This window comes from Theropithecus gelada, chromosome 15 (genome assembly GCF_003255815.1).
Source record: "Theropithecus gelada isolate Dixy chromosome 15, Tgel_1.0, whole genome shotgun sequence".
NCBI classification, from domain to species: Eukaryota; Metazoa; Chordata; class Mammalia; order Primates; family Cercopithecidae; genus Theropithecus; species Theropithecus gelada.
This window is the reverse complement of record NC_037683.1, coordinates 30,998,435-31,016,114: the sequence shown is the minus strand read 5'-3', so window position 1 is coordinate 31,016,114 and position 17,680 is coordinate 30,998,435. Positions and strand designations below refer to the sequence as shown.

Here is a 17,680-nt window from a genome sequence, read left to right as displayed (position 1 = left end):
ACAGGTGAACCCTGTTCCATCTTTCGGCTACTCACCAGGACAAACTGCTCCAAAACTGACCGCAAATGAGCTAGCCCCACAGAACCATGCGTGGCCTTTGTCATCTTTCCCCCAGTTTACTGTAAATCTCAGTTCTCTTTGTCCTCTAAAATCTTACTGAAAAAGTGAGTACTTCATGGTACTGAAGTGATCTGGAATTCTGACTGACTTTCTAGTTCCGCCTGTAAGTTATGCCCCAAATTTTCCAGGTCAACGTAGAGTTCCAGGGAACGAGGTGGACAGAATCTGGAGGCAGAGTTGAGCCAGCGGTGTTATCAGGCAGGGAGCACTGATAAACACGCCAACTCCCCGTTAGACTCAGTGTAGTGCTGGGGACCCTATTTTGAGGTGACACTGATGTCTCTATCCAAGGCAAATGCGCATCTGTTTTCTTGATGGCAGAGGACTGTTGTTAGCCATGGGATGGTGCAGCTACTTACTCCAGACATTCCTTCAAATGAGAGCACTCATTTCAGACTTCAGATGCATCTGTCCACTTTGGCATGGACTGTAATGTAGCCACTTAAAATACATCTTACGAGGGCCGTTAAATAACGTAAAAAGTGCTTGTGAAATGATATGAGTAAAAAAAAACTTGGCACAGAATTGCATTTACTGTCTGGTCTCAATGATATTAAATATGTATTTCTGAGAAGACAATGGAATGAAACGAAATATTAACTTTTTTTTCTGAGCGGAGGGGAATGAATATTTTTTTTTTCCAAATGTTCTGTGGTGAGCATTTGTTATCACACACACACGCACACATGCACATACCACATGCATGTACACACGCACAAGCACACACCACAAGCTGTCCTGAAAAGTCTAACTGGAGATTTCTCCAGGGTCTTTCAGATTTTTTGCTGCCTCAATACCCCTGGGATATCAATTCCCTGCTTGTCCCAGGGCCCACCTCTGAATTGCCGAGAAGACAGGTATCTGATTCACATCAATGCCACCAGCTCCTGCCTCTCTGTTCAGCCCTGAGTGTGACAGGAGCAGGCTGGGCCTGCTCTCGCTGGGAATGCCGCTGCCCTCCAGCTCCGGCCAGCCAGGGAGGGGCCAGGCTTCTCCGAAGGAGGTTAAAGTCCTTCTTTGTGTGAATGGCCTTTTAGGGAGCAGAGGGAGGGCCCACGGTGACATCACAGTCTTCCGTCAGGAGGCTCAGGAGGAATTTGTCCAGCTTGAGCCAGGGCGCACGCAGGAATCTGTCTGGAAAAAGGCAGTTCTCACTGAGGAGGTTTGAGGCGCACGCTCTGGGCAGGGTAAGCCAAGTCTGCTGACTTATCTTCTTGTCCTTTTCTTTCTAATTTGAAAGGACAGGGTCTTTTTTGAGGCCAGTGTCTTTATGGAGGAGGTTTTCTGAGTCTCTCATGTGTTGTGGAGAGTCCTTTCTTGCTGTAAAGTGGGCAGCCGAGCTCAGACTGGTGTCTTGCTTCTCCTCTCTCTCTCTTTTTTTTTTTTTGCAAATCTTATAAAACTCTCAGCTTTTGTGCTAAGAGGAAAAGAGGACACTCAGTCCTGCACATACAGTGCAAAGCTATATGAGTCGTCTGTGGCAGATCATGCTTTGAAGATGGTGTGAGTGTGTCTGAGAATCTGTGTGCCCTTTTCCAGAACAGAACCAAGTGACTGGGTGATTCTGGTGCCTTGTTTCCTAGCCATCCTCTAGTATTTGTTCAAGAGACTCAGTCCTATGGTCTACAGCTAGCCTTCTGTTTCCATGCTGTGGAACTCACCACATTCACAGGGTGGCTTGGGGGAATACGGTTTTTGGGGGAATGTGTGGTACCTGTCTCTTGGAGGTCTCATGGGGATGGAAGGAGACCCTCACCAGCTTCGTTTATAGGCACAGAATCGTCTGTAGACAGAGGGTTAACCACAAATGCGTCTGGCACCGTTTTTCCTTGGGGCTCGGCCTCAATATAGTGGATTCTGCTGGGTCCACAGTGGTGCTTGGCTTTTGATCCCTGCCGTGACCTGCTCACCAGGCATGAACCCAAGATCCGGAACTATTTTTAAACCAAGAGGGACACAGCAAATTTATAAAGAATTGAAAAACGAGGCTTGCTTTTGTCTTTACCAGAATCAGTTACCCTAGAAATCTCAGCTTGCAGGAGCCAGAGTTCCCTCTGTGGCCTTGAGCTTGGTTTATTCTGGGGTGGGGACTACCTTGCAAAATAATCTCACAGTGAAAAGGGCCTTTGGTGAGAAGAGCATCTGAGGGCTCCTTGATAGGGCCCTCAGTATTCCCCATTGAGGAAAACATGAAACTCACGTCTCTCCTCATTCACGGGAAACCCGGAAGCCTCCCAGTCACTCCTGTAAGAAGTGGGTCTCCAAGTAACGGAAAGAAACAACCCTTTCATCCGCTGCTGCAGAAAAGGCAACAGCAGCTTCCTTCCTTTCCTCCCCTCCCCACTGCTGACCCCCACCACACACACCATCTTCAGTTTCTTTCACAGAAAGCCCAAGCTGTAAATGTATTCATCAAATAACACCTTAACATTTTCCAGATGTGATTGGAGCCACTGACTTTTCAGCAGGGCTAAGAGGATGTTATTAATAGGCTAAGCTGTGGTGCTGGGGGAGACTCCGTTCTATGAGAAATTGACCAGGTCTCCTTCACCAGGAATGTGGGTCAAGACACAGGCAAGCCTTGTTTCCAGTGAAGAGGTGGGGAGTTCCAGAAGTATTTTCATCCCGTCTTCATACTTGTACCTGAGGCATAAGACAGAGGGAATAGCAGAATGGTGAATTACTCTTTTGACCAATACCGTAGAAGCTTTCAGAAAAAAAGGCTGGGCCTGCAGGAGCAGGAACAGGACTCCTGGCCTCCAAAGCGTTGAGTTTTCTTTTTAGAACTGCCCTAGTCACATTGAGCTGTAATGGCTTCATGGCAGGAGATCCATGGAGGCAAACCCAAGAAGTGGTTTTAGTATCTGCCCCTTTTAAGGGTCACAGCATTGACCCAAGCCTGCCGGGTCCAAATTTAGCCTGCGTTTGCCCCAGGAGTGCTTGAGGTCTGGAGTCTGGCCGGCTGTCTTCCATCAGCTAGGAGGGGAGGCTCTAGCCTCCTTAGGGAGTGGCTTGGTTCCCAGTTTCCCACAATCAACACAGGCCCCTAGTTCTACAGGCCGGAAGAAGCTCTGCCGGGGGCATGGAAGAGGACAGCCTGCTCAGGACTGGAATGTGGCCCAAGTTATCACCCGGGGCCTCTCCTCTCTGCCACTTCCCGCTTGTAAGCTCAGCTTAGAAGCCCAAAGCCTAACTCATGCAGCAAGCAATTCCCAGACTTTCCTGCTGTCTGTGCCTTCAGGGAAGGGTGGAACGGGTGGGCCCCCTCAGAGTTCCAGCTTCTTCTCCTTCCTGCCATCTTCAGCAGAGAGGGCCAGAGGAGGTGCAGCCAGCCTGCTTAGGAACTTTGGTACACCGCGCTTTCTTCAATTATTTTTGCCCGGCACGATTTGTGCCGTTGAAGAGGGTTGGAAGTTTATTTCCAGCTATTGCTGCAGCCCTTCCTTCCCCTGGTGCTATTTGTTCTTCTTATGGGAACTGGTACTCACTCCCTCCAAGTCTGTTAGCTTCTTGCTGGGGATGGGGGATCACCTTGGAGCTCTGAGGACCTCACATGGCCCAGGCTGAGAGCATATAGCTGTGCAGGGTCCCAGGGTATGCTTATGGATCCAAGGTAGTGTTGACCTCTTCAACTTCTGTTCCCCTTCCTTATGCCTCGGGTTCCCTCGGTTTGGGGAGTTAGCCTCCCCCAGACCTCCTGACTGTAGCTTTGCCTGGTTTGTCCAAAGCTGATGAGGTTCAGCTGATGTGGTCATCTTTTAGGTCTCTGGGCATCATCTACCAGCCAGGTGCACTTCCTTCTCCCCCCGCCCCCACCCCCACCCCCGCCCGCCATCCCCACCCCACCCTACCCCTTCTGCATTTGCCTTAGTGCTGGAGACATCCTGACTTAGCCAGAAAGTTAAAAGTTTAGGAAGAACCTCTCTAAAGACAGCCACGCATAGCTCGTGGAACCAGTTCTTCATCATGATTGTCGTTGCGTCCTGTGTACTGAAAATGTGACTTACAAAAGAGAGGCAGGATGAGAAGCGAGAACGGAGATACTCTCTGATTTCACAGCTATGAAGAATTTTTGTTTTATAGCCATGCCTCTGTTCCTAGGCCAAGAGTGAGTTTGTATTTTTGGTGGAACTTATAAATAACTGGATTAAAGGATCAGGTCACCTATTATCTGGAGAAAAGCATTTCTAATTTAAATGTCATGGCTTTAGTAGGAAGTAATCTGGGTTATTCAGAGCAGAGAAACCTGGTTGTACAGTCTGGTGTTTGAGTAATTTGGGTCACACTGTGCATTTAGGCTAGGAGCCTGGGAGGTCGAGATGGGTTAGGGACACTGTCGAGCTTTAACAGCCTGAGGATGGTGGGGCAGAGCGGAGGCTGTGAACACAGTGAACATTGTCCTTGTGGTGAAGGACACCTTTCTGCTCTCTGCCTGGGCTCAGGCAGGCCTGCTAAGGAAAATGCACTTCCTTAAAGTTATCTCTGTTCATGACATGCCTAGCTGCAGGCCTAGGTACCCTGGGCAGAAAGAACACATGGGTGTCTATGCCCAGTGGGTCAGGGATCAGGGCCCTGCTGTTGTGTTTTCTGTGCAAATGTAAACAGGCTTCTAGAATCTCACTTGTGGTGTTGGTGAGGAGTTGCAGCCTTTTCTCACAGTGTCCATCACAATGACATGGACATGGGATCTTAATATTTTACCTCTGGCAAGTGGCCAGAGGAAACAGAACCCCTTCAGAGCCCAGCCCAGAGGGTGAAACTCCCAGACTGTGCAAGAAGTCACATTTCTTTCTTTCTTTCTTTTTTTTGAAATGGAGTCTCGCTCTGTCGCCCAGGCTGGAGTGCGGTGGCGCGATCTTGGCTCACTGCAAGCTCCGCCTCCCAGGTTCACGCCATTCTCCTGGCTCAGCCTCCTGAGTAGCTGGGACTACAGGCGCCCACCACCACGCCCGGCTAAGTTTTTCATATTTTTAGTAGAGACGGGGTTTCACCATGTTAGCCGGGATGGTCTTGATCTCCTGACCTCATGATCCACCCGCCTCACCCTCCCAAAGTGCTGGGATTACAGGCCTGAGCTACCGCACCTGCCCCAAGAAGTCACATTTCTAGCTGACACATAGAGCAGCAGATATGTCTCCAGAGAGTTAAGTCTCGACGGAGTTCATCTGTCTCTGACCAAGACTGAATAAAGAAGGCAAAGAGATCATTGACTTTTAAAGCTAAATTGTGAGTCTCACATCATCTGTAGAGATTCAAGCAAGTAAAAGATCAACCAAAAAGCCAAGCTAACTCTCTTTTGATCCATCCACTCTTCTTACCATTTCCCATGTCATTTCAAAAGCCTCCTATTATTGAGAATGCATTTTGATATATCAGGATAGAATGAGAAGAACCCACCTTCAAATCCTGGCTAGGGGACTTACTAGCCAGATGATCTTGAGAAATGTTCCTTTATTTCTCTATACCTGTTATTCTGAAGTTTTAAGACTGAAATAAAATTCGTGCCTTTCCCACTTAACAGAGGGCCATGTTTCAAGCATCAGCTGACATATGTATGTGCATGTACTATGAAATGATAAGCTATTAGACATGTGTCAACTAGAAAATGGGGATGCCACGCTTACAGATGCCCACGGGACAGGCTTGTCAGGGCTGTCTCATTCACTCGTACGTTTACTTGGCTAGCTGAGTAATGGAGATGGACCAGGTTCTGTTTTATCCAGTGTGTGACCCCTCCTCTGCTTCTCATGTGACTGGAGCCCCAGGTCTGGTGGTTCTTGACTACTTATTCTACTTACTGCATTTCAGGGCTTAACTTTTAAGGACATTTTGTGAAATTATTCTCTCTGTTGCAGCACAACTATATCTTCCTAGTTGTGTTCAGCTTCAACTAAAATTCACATGTAAGGATCTGGGGTTAGGGAAAGATTAGGGAGATTAGAGCTGCCATAGGTTCTGACTTTGAGTCTTTCCTGGGCCTTTTTTCTTTAATCTTTTCTTGTTGATTTCTTTTCTTCTAAAAATCTCCTGCTCTTTTCCCAAAAGAAATTCAGTCTGCTGCCAGAAAGAATATAATATCAGTCATTTAAACCTCAGTGTAAAATGGCTTAATAATAGTGAACATTTGCATTAACCGTTTTACAGTTTACATAGTACTTTTAAGTACATTTTCTAACTTAATTCTCAAAACAGATTTGGGAGATATCATTAGTCCTGCTTACGAAGGAGTTCTATTCTCAGCAGAATTCCATAATTATAGTACAAAAAGTCTGGTAGGACTTTTATAGGTAGAGCCAAGAAATGACCCCAGACTCTGGTCTTTGGACACCAAACTCTGAATTACCACATTTTCTGCATTATTTAGGTGGAGACATAGGCACCTGGGTTGTAAATTAAGCCATGTTAATTCGCTTTGCAAAACTATTAAACACTTTTTGGTAGATAAAGGTGACTTTAGTAGCAGCCTGGCTACCAGGTTATATTAAACACAGGTCTCTTGGACCAAATTCTGGCACTCATACAGACTTGTGTTAAATAAACATTTGTAAAAAATGGTATGAAGAACTCTCAGGTCCCTAAGTTTCTAGATGCTACCCCCCCACCTTGCCTGAAGACAGATGTGGGAACTTTATGAAGACAGGATTCTGTTACCATTTTAGTGGGTGTTAAGCAACCAAAGTCCCCTGAACCAAAGGCTAGAAACAAGAATAGTTAGTTCTCAAACCTCAAACACCATCCCTAAGGGTGTATAAACCAAAGGGCTCACTCTATTGGTATATCCCCTTCCTGAAAGGGTGAGGAAGATCTCTAATCCACAAATGTGAACACCACCAATTTCACGGGTTTCTAACATTCATTATGCTAATTGACAGGCCACTAATTTCACTAATGAAAACCTATTTCTCACCTTAATTATGCCAATTAGCAAAGCTTCAGGGGTTCTCCGGAGTTCAAGAGAGCTAAGTACTGATGGAAGCCACCTGTGGGGTGTGGTATCTCTCATTAGATCCTAGGTGACCATTTCTTGAGTTTATGTTCCCAGTTAGGGTGGTTGTCAGACCCTGGAATGTAATTTAAACTGATTTCAGAAGCACACAGCTGTATTAAATTGCCCCTGACCAAGTATTTGAAAGTAAATGGTAGACATCCTAACCAGCTGTTAACTAGTCTAGGAATTTAGTGGGAAAGGCAGGTTTCTGTGTCATGGTGTTAGAGCTCTACCTGTAGGGTGAGCTGGGCCCATCTAAAAAGCTCTCACAGCCCCTTTGCACCCTAGTTTTTCTCTGACCTTAGAAAACCCAGTTTGATGATTCTTTCATATCCTTCTGTTTTTTTGCATTGGGAAATAGTTCATTTCAAAAAGGACTTTCCTGTTGATTGAATGAATGTGCATCTTATCTAAATCTGGAATCACATTCACCTAATCTGAAGCATGGAGAAAATTCTGGACCTTCTTATCTTCAGAGAGAGCAATAAGCATTTGTTGGTTTAAACAAGACATCATCTGACGATACCAAGCCCAGATTCCTGCCCAATCCAGATAGGTTAGATTTCCAGCCCATTTTTATTTACCTGGTGTAGTTGCCAGTGGCTTTGATTCCATCAGGCCATCATGCATGAAGGCAAATTCTTACTGCTTACAGTGGAACTCAGGAATTCGCTCTTTTGTTATCATTGTTGTCTAACTTTACAAAACCTCAAGACCTCTGGTGCATGATTGTGAATCAGTAATTCAGAGTTGTTTATCTCTTTAAATACTTCCATACCAATTAGAGGTTAAACCTGCTGCTCCCTGAGTAGATGGAATTTAGTGTCAGGAAGAATTTTCTGAATTTATGGGAAAGGGGGACTGGATGCCATATAGCTCACAAGAAGGAGGGCCTCTTTCCTGTTTACACCTGCCAGTGTCTAGAGGTTTAAAAAAATGTATTGGAAAGGATTCATCTCAAATTACCCTGGAACCCCCACTAACTTTGACTTTTAACAAGTAACTAGCCTTTTATGTGTGTGTGTGTGTGTGTGTGTGTGTGTGTGTGTGTGTGTGTGTGATGGAGTTTCACTCTTATTGACCAGGCTGGAGTGCAGTGGCGTGATCTCGGCTCATTGTAACCTCCTCGTCCTAGGTTCAAGCGATTCTCCTGCCTCAGCCTCTCAAGTAGCTGGGATTACAGGGGCACTTGCCACCACGCCTGGCTAATTTTTTGTATTTTTGGTAGAGACGGGGTTTCACTGTGTTGGCCAGGCTGGTCTCAAACTCCTGACCTCACCTCAGGTAATCTGCCTGCCTTAGCCTCCCAAAGTTTTGGGATTACAGGGGTGAGCCACTGCGTGGGCTGCTGCTGCTTTTTTTTTTGCTTTTTGAGACGGAGCCTCACTTCCTCACCCAGGCTGGAATGCTCCAACCTCCGCTCTCCGGGTTCAAGTGATTCTCTTGCCAAATAGCTGGGATTACAGGTGTACACCACCATGCCTGGTCAACTTTTGTATTTTTAGTGGAGACGAGGTTTCACCACGTTGGTCAGGCTGGTCTCAAACTCCTGACCTCAAGTGATCCGCTCACATTGGCCTCCCAAAATGTTGGGATTACAGGCGTGAGCCACCACACCCAACCTTTTTTGAGACAGAGTCTCACTTCCTTGCCCAGACTGGAATGCAGTGGCACTATCTTGGCTCACTGCAACCTCCGCTTTCCAGGTTCAAGCGATTCTCAAGCCAAGTAGCTGGGATTACAGGTGTACACCACCATGCCCGGCTAACTTTTGTATTTTTAGTGGAGAGGGGGTTTCACCATGTTGATCAAGCTGGTCTCAAACTCCTGACCTCAAGTGATCCACCCACCTTAGCCTCCCAAAGTGCTGGGATTTCAGACATGAGCTACTGCACTCTGCCAACTAACTAGCATATTTTAAAATCTGTTTGACCGATCACAGAAGACATAACTACTTGTAAATTAATTTCTGATTCAAAGATAATGGCAGTTTTATATATTTTTTTCAGACAACTGCAAAAGTATATTGTCAAATTCTCGTCTTAGATTTTAAAAATTTGGTACCAAAACAACTATTTGTAGTTCAAAAAGAGTGCCTTAGAAAGAGCTGTTCAATTGTTGAGTCCTTAAAAGAAAACATGGAAAGGCATCTGCTCATTCATCATCGAGCACTTGATGTGTGAAACATTCAAGAGAAAGGGACAATGCTGATGTGAGGAGCGGAAAGGCTTCTTGGGAAATGGCTTTGGAGATAAGCCACATCACTCCTTCCTCTGATTAGCAACAAGAGACAAAGAGAGGCAAGTTCTTCATTTGCCTGATTCAGACTAAGAAAACTCTTTTTTTTGTTTGTTTGTTTTATGAGCATACAATTTTAATATTTTGTTTTATTATTATTATTATTATACTTTAAGTTCTTGGGTACATGTGCATAACGTGCAGGTTTGTTACATATGTATACTTGTGCCATGTTGCTGTGCTGCACCCATCAACTCGTCAGCAATAGACTTAGGGCTTTCTTGGAAGTACAGGGAACTCGTTTTTTTTTTTTTTTTTTTTTTTTTTTTAAGAAAGGGTATTGTCTTCTGGAGCTTATCGTTGCTGCTAATTTCATTGTGACCCTGCAGAATAAGTTCCCGTCATGTTTAATGAATGGATTAATTCATTAAACTATAGAACTAATTATTTGCCTTTTAGTTTCCTTTACTATTACGTTGCCCTTCTTCCTCTCCTCAAGTATTCTAAAGCATCTTGTGTTTCAGGAGAGCAGTGTTTTCTAACCATATTTCAGTCCTACCGGCTTCCTACTGTTTTCCCACTCCCCTCCGCCCACCTCGACCCCAAAGCCAAAAAGGATAGAAGGAGAGCTCTGTTGTTCCCATGCAGAATATCAGCAGTGAGTCATTAGCCAAAAGAAGCCAGGGGTAAGGGTGCCATAGGTAATCTGACTCATCTTAGCAGTACCATGAATCTCTCTTTGTCTTCTTATTCCAATAATAATTTTCCATGGAGTGGGCTAATTTTGGCCTAGGTTTACTTGGAATTGAATGGCCGCCAGTAAGTTTCAGCATTCAGATTTTGTGTAATTCTTAATGATATATGAGTAGAAGTTACCGACAATGCCTTATCCAACAAAAAGTTTAGTTAACAGTTTTAAAAGGGCTGGCCCTGCAGGATGGCTCACGCTTGTAATCCCAGCACTTTGGGGAGGCCAAGGCTGGACTACTTGAGTCCAGGAGTTTGAGACTAGCCTGGGCAACATAGCAAGACTCTATCTCTACAAAAAATTTTAAAAATTAGCCAGGCATGGTGACACCCACCTGTAGTCCTAAGGGAAACTGAGGCAGGAGGATCCCATGAGCTCAGGAGTTGAAGGTTGCAGTGAACTATGATCACATTACTGTGCTTCAGCCTGGGCAACAGAACAAGAGCCTGTCTCTTTAAAAAAAAAAAAAAAAAAAAAAAAAAAAAGGAAGGTAGCAGCAAAAATTACTATTTAATGATGGTCAAAAATAAAAAATAAAGATGTTAGCAATTATAAATATTGTGTTAAGTATCACTGTTTAACAAAGACCAGACCTAGACTGGAAGAAAATCAGAGAACAGAAGATGTTGACAAAAGGGGAATACTCATTATTCGTGCCTGTTAATGGAGAAGACATATACATTACTTGAATAATTTAAGTCTGAAAGGAAACGTGGGAAATGAAGATTGAAGGAAACCCCCCAGTTCATGGATAACCCGGAGAGTTTTTCAACATTTTGACAGCAATGTAGAGCACTTACGGTGAACTCCTGTGTTTTCTTAGGTCTTAAAAACAAATCCATAATTATCTACTTTTTGGGGAAGGATTTTGAAATTAATTTCCTGAGAATCATCCCAAGGTGGTGCTTTAATATTCTAAGCATTTAAAATTGTTGAAACCTTAGATAAATGAAGATTACACCCTCTTGCAATTTTGCATTGTCCTATGTCAATAATACAAGGCACATTATAAACTTGAGATAGGGAGACAAAGCCGACCTAGGTGTTAGTAAAGTCCTTGAGGGTAACTCTAATTAAATTTATACTTTACTGGAATTCTTTGAGATAAGCCAGAGTCCTTTGATATGAAAAAGAAAATCATCTTATAATTTGAAAATTAATGTTTCTAATGCCAAATAACAAAATTACATAGGCTAGATAACTGGTAGAAAAATAGGATAGATAAGTTGGGCATGGTGGCTCATGTCTGTAATCCCAGCACTTCGGGAGGCTGAGGCGGGCAGATTGCTTGAATACAGGAGTTCAAGACCAGCCTGTGTGACATGGAGAAACTCTGTCTCTACAAAAAAAAAAAAAAAAAAAATCAGCCAGGGGTGATGGCACACACCTGTAGTCCTGGGAGGTGGAGGTTGCAGTGAGCCAAGATGGCACTACTGCACTCCAGCCTGGGCCACAGAGCAAGACCCCATCTTAAAAAATAATATGTGTATATATATGTGTGTGTGTGTGTGTGTGTATGTGTGTGTGTATATGTGTGTGTGTATATATATGATGGATTTTAAAACATTAAGAAGATAGAGTTTTCTTATTGAATCACAAACTGAAGATATCACATATAAAGCAGTTAAGAAACTGGAGGAGAGGTACCATTGGCCATTAGTTTTTCAAAGCAATGCTGACTTCTTAACTAAAGAGTATTATTTTGATGCAATCCCAGAAAACAGCTGTGCAGTCAGTGGCTTTGGTGATGGTGTTTATAAGGCACATGGTCAGTAACAGCCGTGGCAGTGAGGCACTGTAGCCTATGTGCTGCCATTAAAGGGATCTACTGTTTTCCAGTATTTTATTCTGGAAAGATTTTCCAAAAAGTTTCTTGTCTCCAGAATAACTGCATTATATCTGGCAGAGAGTCATATGTTTTAAAGATCTGTTCATACAAAAGGACCTTCTTTTTTCAATCCTATTAATAGTCCTATTGCATAGCCTGCAATCATTTGCTACAAAATACTTGGGAAGACTCTGGTACAATAATGATGTAATCCCTTCCACCTTAGTAGATAAAATTTAAAAATGGCACTAGCATGTAAACAAAATGGAATCTGTAAAATAGAGAGGGTTGGGCACCCGTTACTACAAGAAAATGAACATTTAAGGGATTATTAGGAAATTTCTATTCAAAAGAATTTGTCACTGTGGTTTCCATTTTCCTTCCTCTTAGTTATGAGTCAGTTTGTCAGCATTCACATCCATAAGAGATGCAGTATTTAACCCCGACTTTTGTTTTCTCTTTATTCCAGAAGCCTCCCCAGCTTTCTGAGGATGATATCCGGCTAAAAAGCGAGGGAGACGACTATAGTGCCACCCTCCTGGAGCCTGTTACCAGCTCTCTTTCCCCAGATCACAAGAACATGGAAATTGAGGTGTCTGTTGCAGAATGTAAAAGTGTTCCTGGAATCACCTCTACCCCACATCCCATGGACCACCCTTCCCCTTTCTATTCACCCCCACATAATGGCCTCCTCACTGATCACCACGAATCCCTGGATAACGATGTTGCCAGAGAGATCCGCTATCTAGATGAGGTGCTGGAGGCCAACTGCTGTGATTCTGCTGTGGACGGAACATTCAATGGAACATCCTCCCCAGAGCCTGGTGCAGTGGTCCTGGTGGGCGGCCTAAGCCCCGCTGTCCACGAGACGGCCCAACCAGAACCCACTGAGAGAACAGCTAGCCAGCAGGCACCGCCTCACATCGAGCTCAGTAATAGCAGCCCTGACCCCATGGCAGAGGCAGAAAGAACAAATGGCCATTCCCCCAGCCAGCCTAGAGATGCGCTGGGGGACAGCCTGCAGGCCCCTGTCAGCCCCAGCTCCTCAACCAGCTCATGGTGTTCTTCCCGAGACGGAGAGTTCACTCTCACCACACTGAAGAAGGAGGCCAAGTTTGAGCTGCGTGCCTTCCACGAGGACAAGAAGCCCTCCAAGCTCTTTGAGGATGACGAGCATGAGAAAGAACAATACTGCGTTAGAAAAGTGAGGCCTTCGGAAGAGATGCTGGAGCTGGAAAAGGAGAGGAGGGAGCTCATCCGCAGCCAGGCGGTCAAGAAGAATCCTGGCATTGCAGCAAAATGGTGGAATCCCCCGCAGGAAAAAACCATCGAGGAGCAGCTGGACGAGGAACATCTGGAGTCGCACAAAAAGTACAAGGAGCGCAAGGAGAAAAGGGCACAGCAGGAACAGTTGCTGCTGCAGCAACAGTTACAGCAGCAGCAGCAGCAGCAGCAGCAGCAGCCCCCATCGCAGCTCTGCACAGCCCCTGCCTCTTCTCATGAATACGCAAGCATGATTGACAAAGCAAAGGAGGACATTGTCACAGAGCAGATAGATTTCTCTGCTGCTCGCAAACAATTTCAGCTGATGGAGAATTCCAGGCAAGCAGTGGCCAAGGGCCAGAGTACACCCAGGCTGTTCTCCATCAAGCCTTTCTACAGGCCTCTGGGATCAGTCAACTCGGACAAGCCACTGACTAATCTGAGACCACCTTCTGTCGGGGGACCTCCAGAAGACAGTGGTGCCTCAGCCACCAAGGGACAGAAATCCCCCGGTGCCCTGGAGACCCCATCGGCAGCAGGAAGCCAGGGCAACACAGCCCCTCAGGGGAAGGAAGGGCCCTACAGCGAGCCTTCTAAACGTGGGCCCTTATCTAAACTGTGGGCAGAGGATGGAGAATTTACGAGCGCCCGGGCCGTCCTCACCGTGGTCAAGGATGATGACCATGGGATTTTGGATCAGTTCTCAAAATCTGTCAATGTCTCCTTGACCCAAGAGGAGCTTGACTCTGGTCTTGATGAATTGTCGGTGAGGTCTCAGGATACCACAGTCCTGGAGACCCTATCCAATGATTTCAGCATGGACAACATCAGTGACAGTGGGGCCTCCAATGAGACAACCAATGCCCTCCAGGAAAATTCACTGGCTGATTTTTCTCTGCCGCAGACGCCACAAACTGACAACCCCTCAGAGGGCCGAGGAGAAGGCGTCTCCAAGTCATTTAGCGATCATGGTTTCTATTCCCCTTCCTCCACGCTGGGGGACTCTCCGTCGGTTGATGATCCCTTGGAGTATCAGGCTGGCCTCTTGGTGCAGAATGCCATTCAACAAGCCATAGCCGAGCAGGTGGATAAAGCTGTGTCTAAAACCAGCAGGGATGGAGCAGAGCAACAGGGACCTGAAGCAACTGTAGAGGAAGCTGAAGCTGGGGCTTTCGGCTCAGAAAAGCCTCAGAGCATGTTTGAGCCACCTCAGGTGTCTTCTCCTGTTCAAGAGAAAAGGGATGTATTACCAAAGATTCTGCCTGCTGAAGACAGGGCACTCAGGGAAAGGGGGCCCCCCCAGCCACTGCCAGCTGTGCAACCCAGTGGCCCGATTAACATGGAGGAGACCAGGCCCGAAGGAAGCTATTTCAGCAAGTACTCGGAGGCAGCTGAGCTGAGAAGCACAGCCTCCCTCCTGGCCACTCAAGAATCCGATGTGATGGTTGGACCCTTCAAGCTGAGGTCCAGGAAACAGCGGACTTTGTCCATGATCGAGGAAGAGATCCGAGCAGCTCAGGAAAGGGAAGAGGAGCTGAAGAGGCAGAGACAAGTCTTGCAGAGTACACAGAGCCCCAGGACAAAGAACGCCCCATCGCTGCCCTCCAGAACATGCTATAAAACTGCCCCAGGTAAGTGAGGTGCCTCACATGAGAGACATGCCACAGCAGTCTGTTGTTGTTGATTCCAGCTCATGGGTTTCTATGTGGAGCCTCCTCTGTGTGTGTCTGGAATAAGTGTTGGGGGGACACTAGCATGAGAATTCCAGCATACAGGAACATGCCACAAAAGTGTCAGAGTGTCCTCTAGAAGCACCCTGAGCTTGGATGGAGTTTGCCACTTTCCAGAGGATGCAATCGCTCCTTTTTTGTTGTTCTGCTTTGGACTTGGTTTGTTATAAAGAATTGTTCTCTTTTACTTGAAAGCCTGCCCTTGTATGAAGGAGAGGCTGTTTGTGGCATAGAACCAGAGTGGGCCCGTGTGTGGACTATGTTGGAATCAGTAGCTTGACCCTCAGTATCTGTAGTTAAGTCAAACCCATCTGATTTGGGAGCTGTCCTCTACTAACCCCTTCTGAATGCTGGTTCTCTTCCCAGCAATGATAGTCATGGCTTGGCATTGCAGACTGGTCCATGCAAAATGTTTTTGTTCATCTTCTGTGTAACTGGGTTTTTCTTCTGAAGTCACCACAAAGCAACTACTTTGGAATCAGGGGTGGGCACATCTTTTCTTGTCATGTGACCCCTTTCGAGAAGTTGAATGACTCTTCACAAAGGCAAGTGTTTAATCCCTTCATATTGCCTGGGCAGTCCCTTTTTTGAATACTTTGTGTAGATGGTTGATGTTAATTAGGGTGCTAATTATTATTGCTACCATTTGGATAACAGTGTGACCAGTTATTTTGATTTTCCATGTGGATTTGATGGCAATCAGGGATCCACGCATCTTCAACTGTGGATTTGATGGCAATCAGGGATCCACGCATCTTCAACTGTAGAAAACACTGCTCAAAGCGTGGTCCAAGCTAGTCCAGAAATCATTTGCTACTGGTTCATTCTAAGTTCAGACATTGAGAGTAAGCATTTGAAAACTCTTATTGCAATACGATATTGTCCTGAAATCCAAGCGTGGGATTTTTGCATTTTACAAAACTATTGCTTCATAATGGACTGGTGGGGAGAAACTGATGTTTCACTGGAGAAAATTTCAGAATCATTACCCTAAAGTATAATTGTTGACACTTATCTTGGTCCATCCAGATCTTAATCTTATCTTGACACTTGGCTTCCATCAAATCTACAATAACACAAGGTCACTCTTCTCATTAACTTTTTAAATTTTGAAAGAATCTCCAACCTAAAGAAAAGTTCCCAAGTACAGTACAAATGTCTTTCTATTTTGAATCATTTGAGAGTAAATTGCCAATATGATACCCCATCACCCCCAATTTTGTAGACTGCTCCCTAATGTGGGTCTCTGATGCTTTCATATGATTATTTTCAGGTTGTGCCTCTTTGGTAGGAATCCCACTAAGTTGATGCTGTGTTCTCACTGTATCCAAACAGGTAGCATGTGGTATTAGTTTGTCCCATTATGGGGACAGGTGTCAACTCTGATCACTTAATATTGATTATGATCACTCCATTGATGGAGTGTCTGCCAGGCTTCTGCACAGTAGTTACTTTTTTCTTTTGTAATTCGTATATATTTTGTAGGGCAATACTTTGGTATTATGCAATTTTCACCCCACTTCTTATCAAACTTCATTTATTTATGTTGGTATGATCTCATGGATTCCTGTGATATTCAATGGATTATAATTCATTTCTTTTATTATTTTTATCCTTAACTTGTTCAGTTACTGCTCACAGGAGCCCCTTTTGGCTAACTTATATGTCCTTTGGAGATGTCCCCGTTATCCTTTGAATGCTTCCTCAATTTCTGGCATCGCAAGATATTCCAGTTTCATCTTATACTTTCCCAACCCTGAAATCAGTCGTCTCTCCAAAGAGCACTAGTATCTGATGATGGAGAATGGTATTTACAAACAAAGATCTGAGTGCGAGCTGTGCTCATTGTTATTGCATTGTCGCTGGCCCCGGGCACTCTCAGTGGACAGAATTAGAAATTATACACATCTCTCTTGAAAACCATGAGTTTGCCCCATTGCTTTTTAATTCTCATATAATAAAAGGCTCATTCATACTTTCTCCCTTTCCATATTTGTAACCACCTTCTTGACAACAAGGTTTTGTTTTTAATAAAAACTTAGTTTTTATTATCTGTAATATGTTTATTATTTAACTAGCCCTCCTTCCCCCTCACTCCAGTATAACCAGTCTCTTGTTTTCCTCACCAAACTTGGGCTCCAATATCATTTCTGGGTGGCCACTGCCACCCCCCTTCACCAACACCCTCCTTACCCTCCCTGGGCTCCAACACTACAGCAGGTACCATCTTATTCAGCCTGGCCTAGTGACTTTTGGACTGAATTGTTTGGGAAGGAAAGGAAAGGGAGGAAGAAGAGGAAGAGTGCAGTGACTTTCTTAATATATGCCATCAAATTGGTGATAAAGTTTCAACAAATGAATAAGGTGGGGGGCGGGCACAAACATTCAGACCATAGCATGAGTATGTTCAGGTTTCTCTGGCTCTGTCTGTTAATCGAACCCCTCACCATATTACCTTCAACTTTATTTCCAGCACATAAACAATTGTCTAATATAAAGACATTTTAATGCTTTCTCCTGATTCCCCCACCGGCTGTTGTCCATCAGGCTTCCCCACCAGGACCAAGGTTGCCTTAAACAAGTCAGCATCCTAAGGCTTGCCAGTGGCATCTCAGCAACCCAGTATCAATCTCCCCAGTACTTCCCTCCATGCTGATACTGATCTGTTCTCCCATATCCTACCCTCATAGGATTGATTTCTGCTTCCTACAGGGGGATAGTAATTCATCCGTGCAAGTCTGCTCTAGTCTTGATGTCATATTGAG

General features: G+C 45.0%; 1 protein-coding gene across 3 annotated transcripts in view; it reads left to right on the top strand.

Moving 5' to 3' along the window:
• Positions 1-1,217: 1,217 nt before the first annotated feature.
• The window catches only part of LOC112607900 (A-kinase anchor protein 2), a 47,897-nt gene continuing 31,434 nt past the window's right edge, over positions 1,218-17,680 (top strand). For all 3 annotated transcript variants that reach the window (XM_025359217.1, XM_025359216.1, XM_025359215.1), the window contains exons 1-2: positions 1,218-1,307; positions 12,392-14,816. In XM_025359217.1, the coding sequence (XP_025215002.1) occupies positions 12,503-14,816 (2,314 nt within the window). In that variant the 5' untranslated portion in view covers positions 1,218-1,307; positions 12,392-12,502. The remainder of the gene's footprint in view (positions 1,308-12,391; positions 14,817-17,680) is intronic.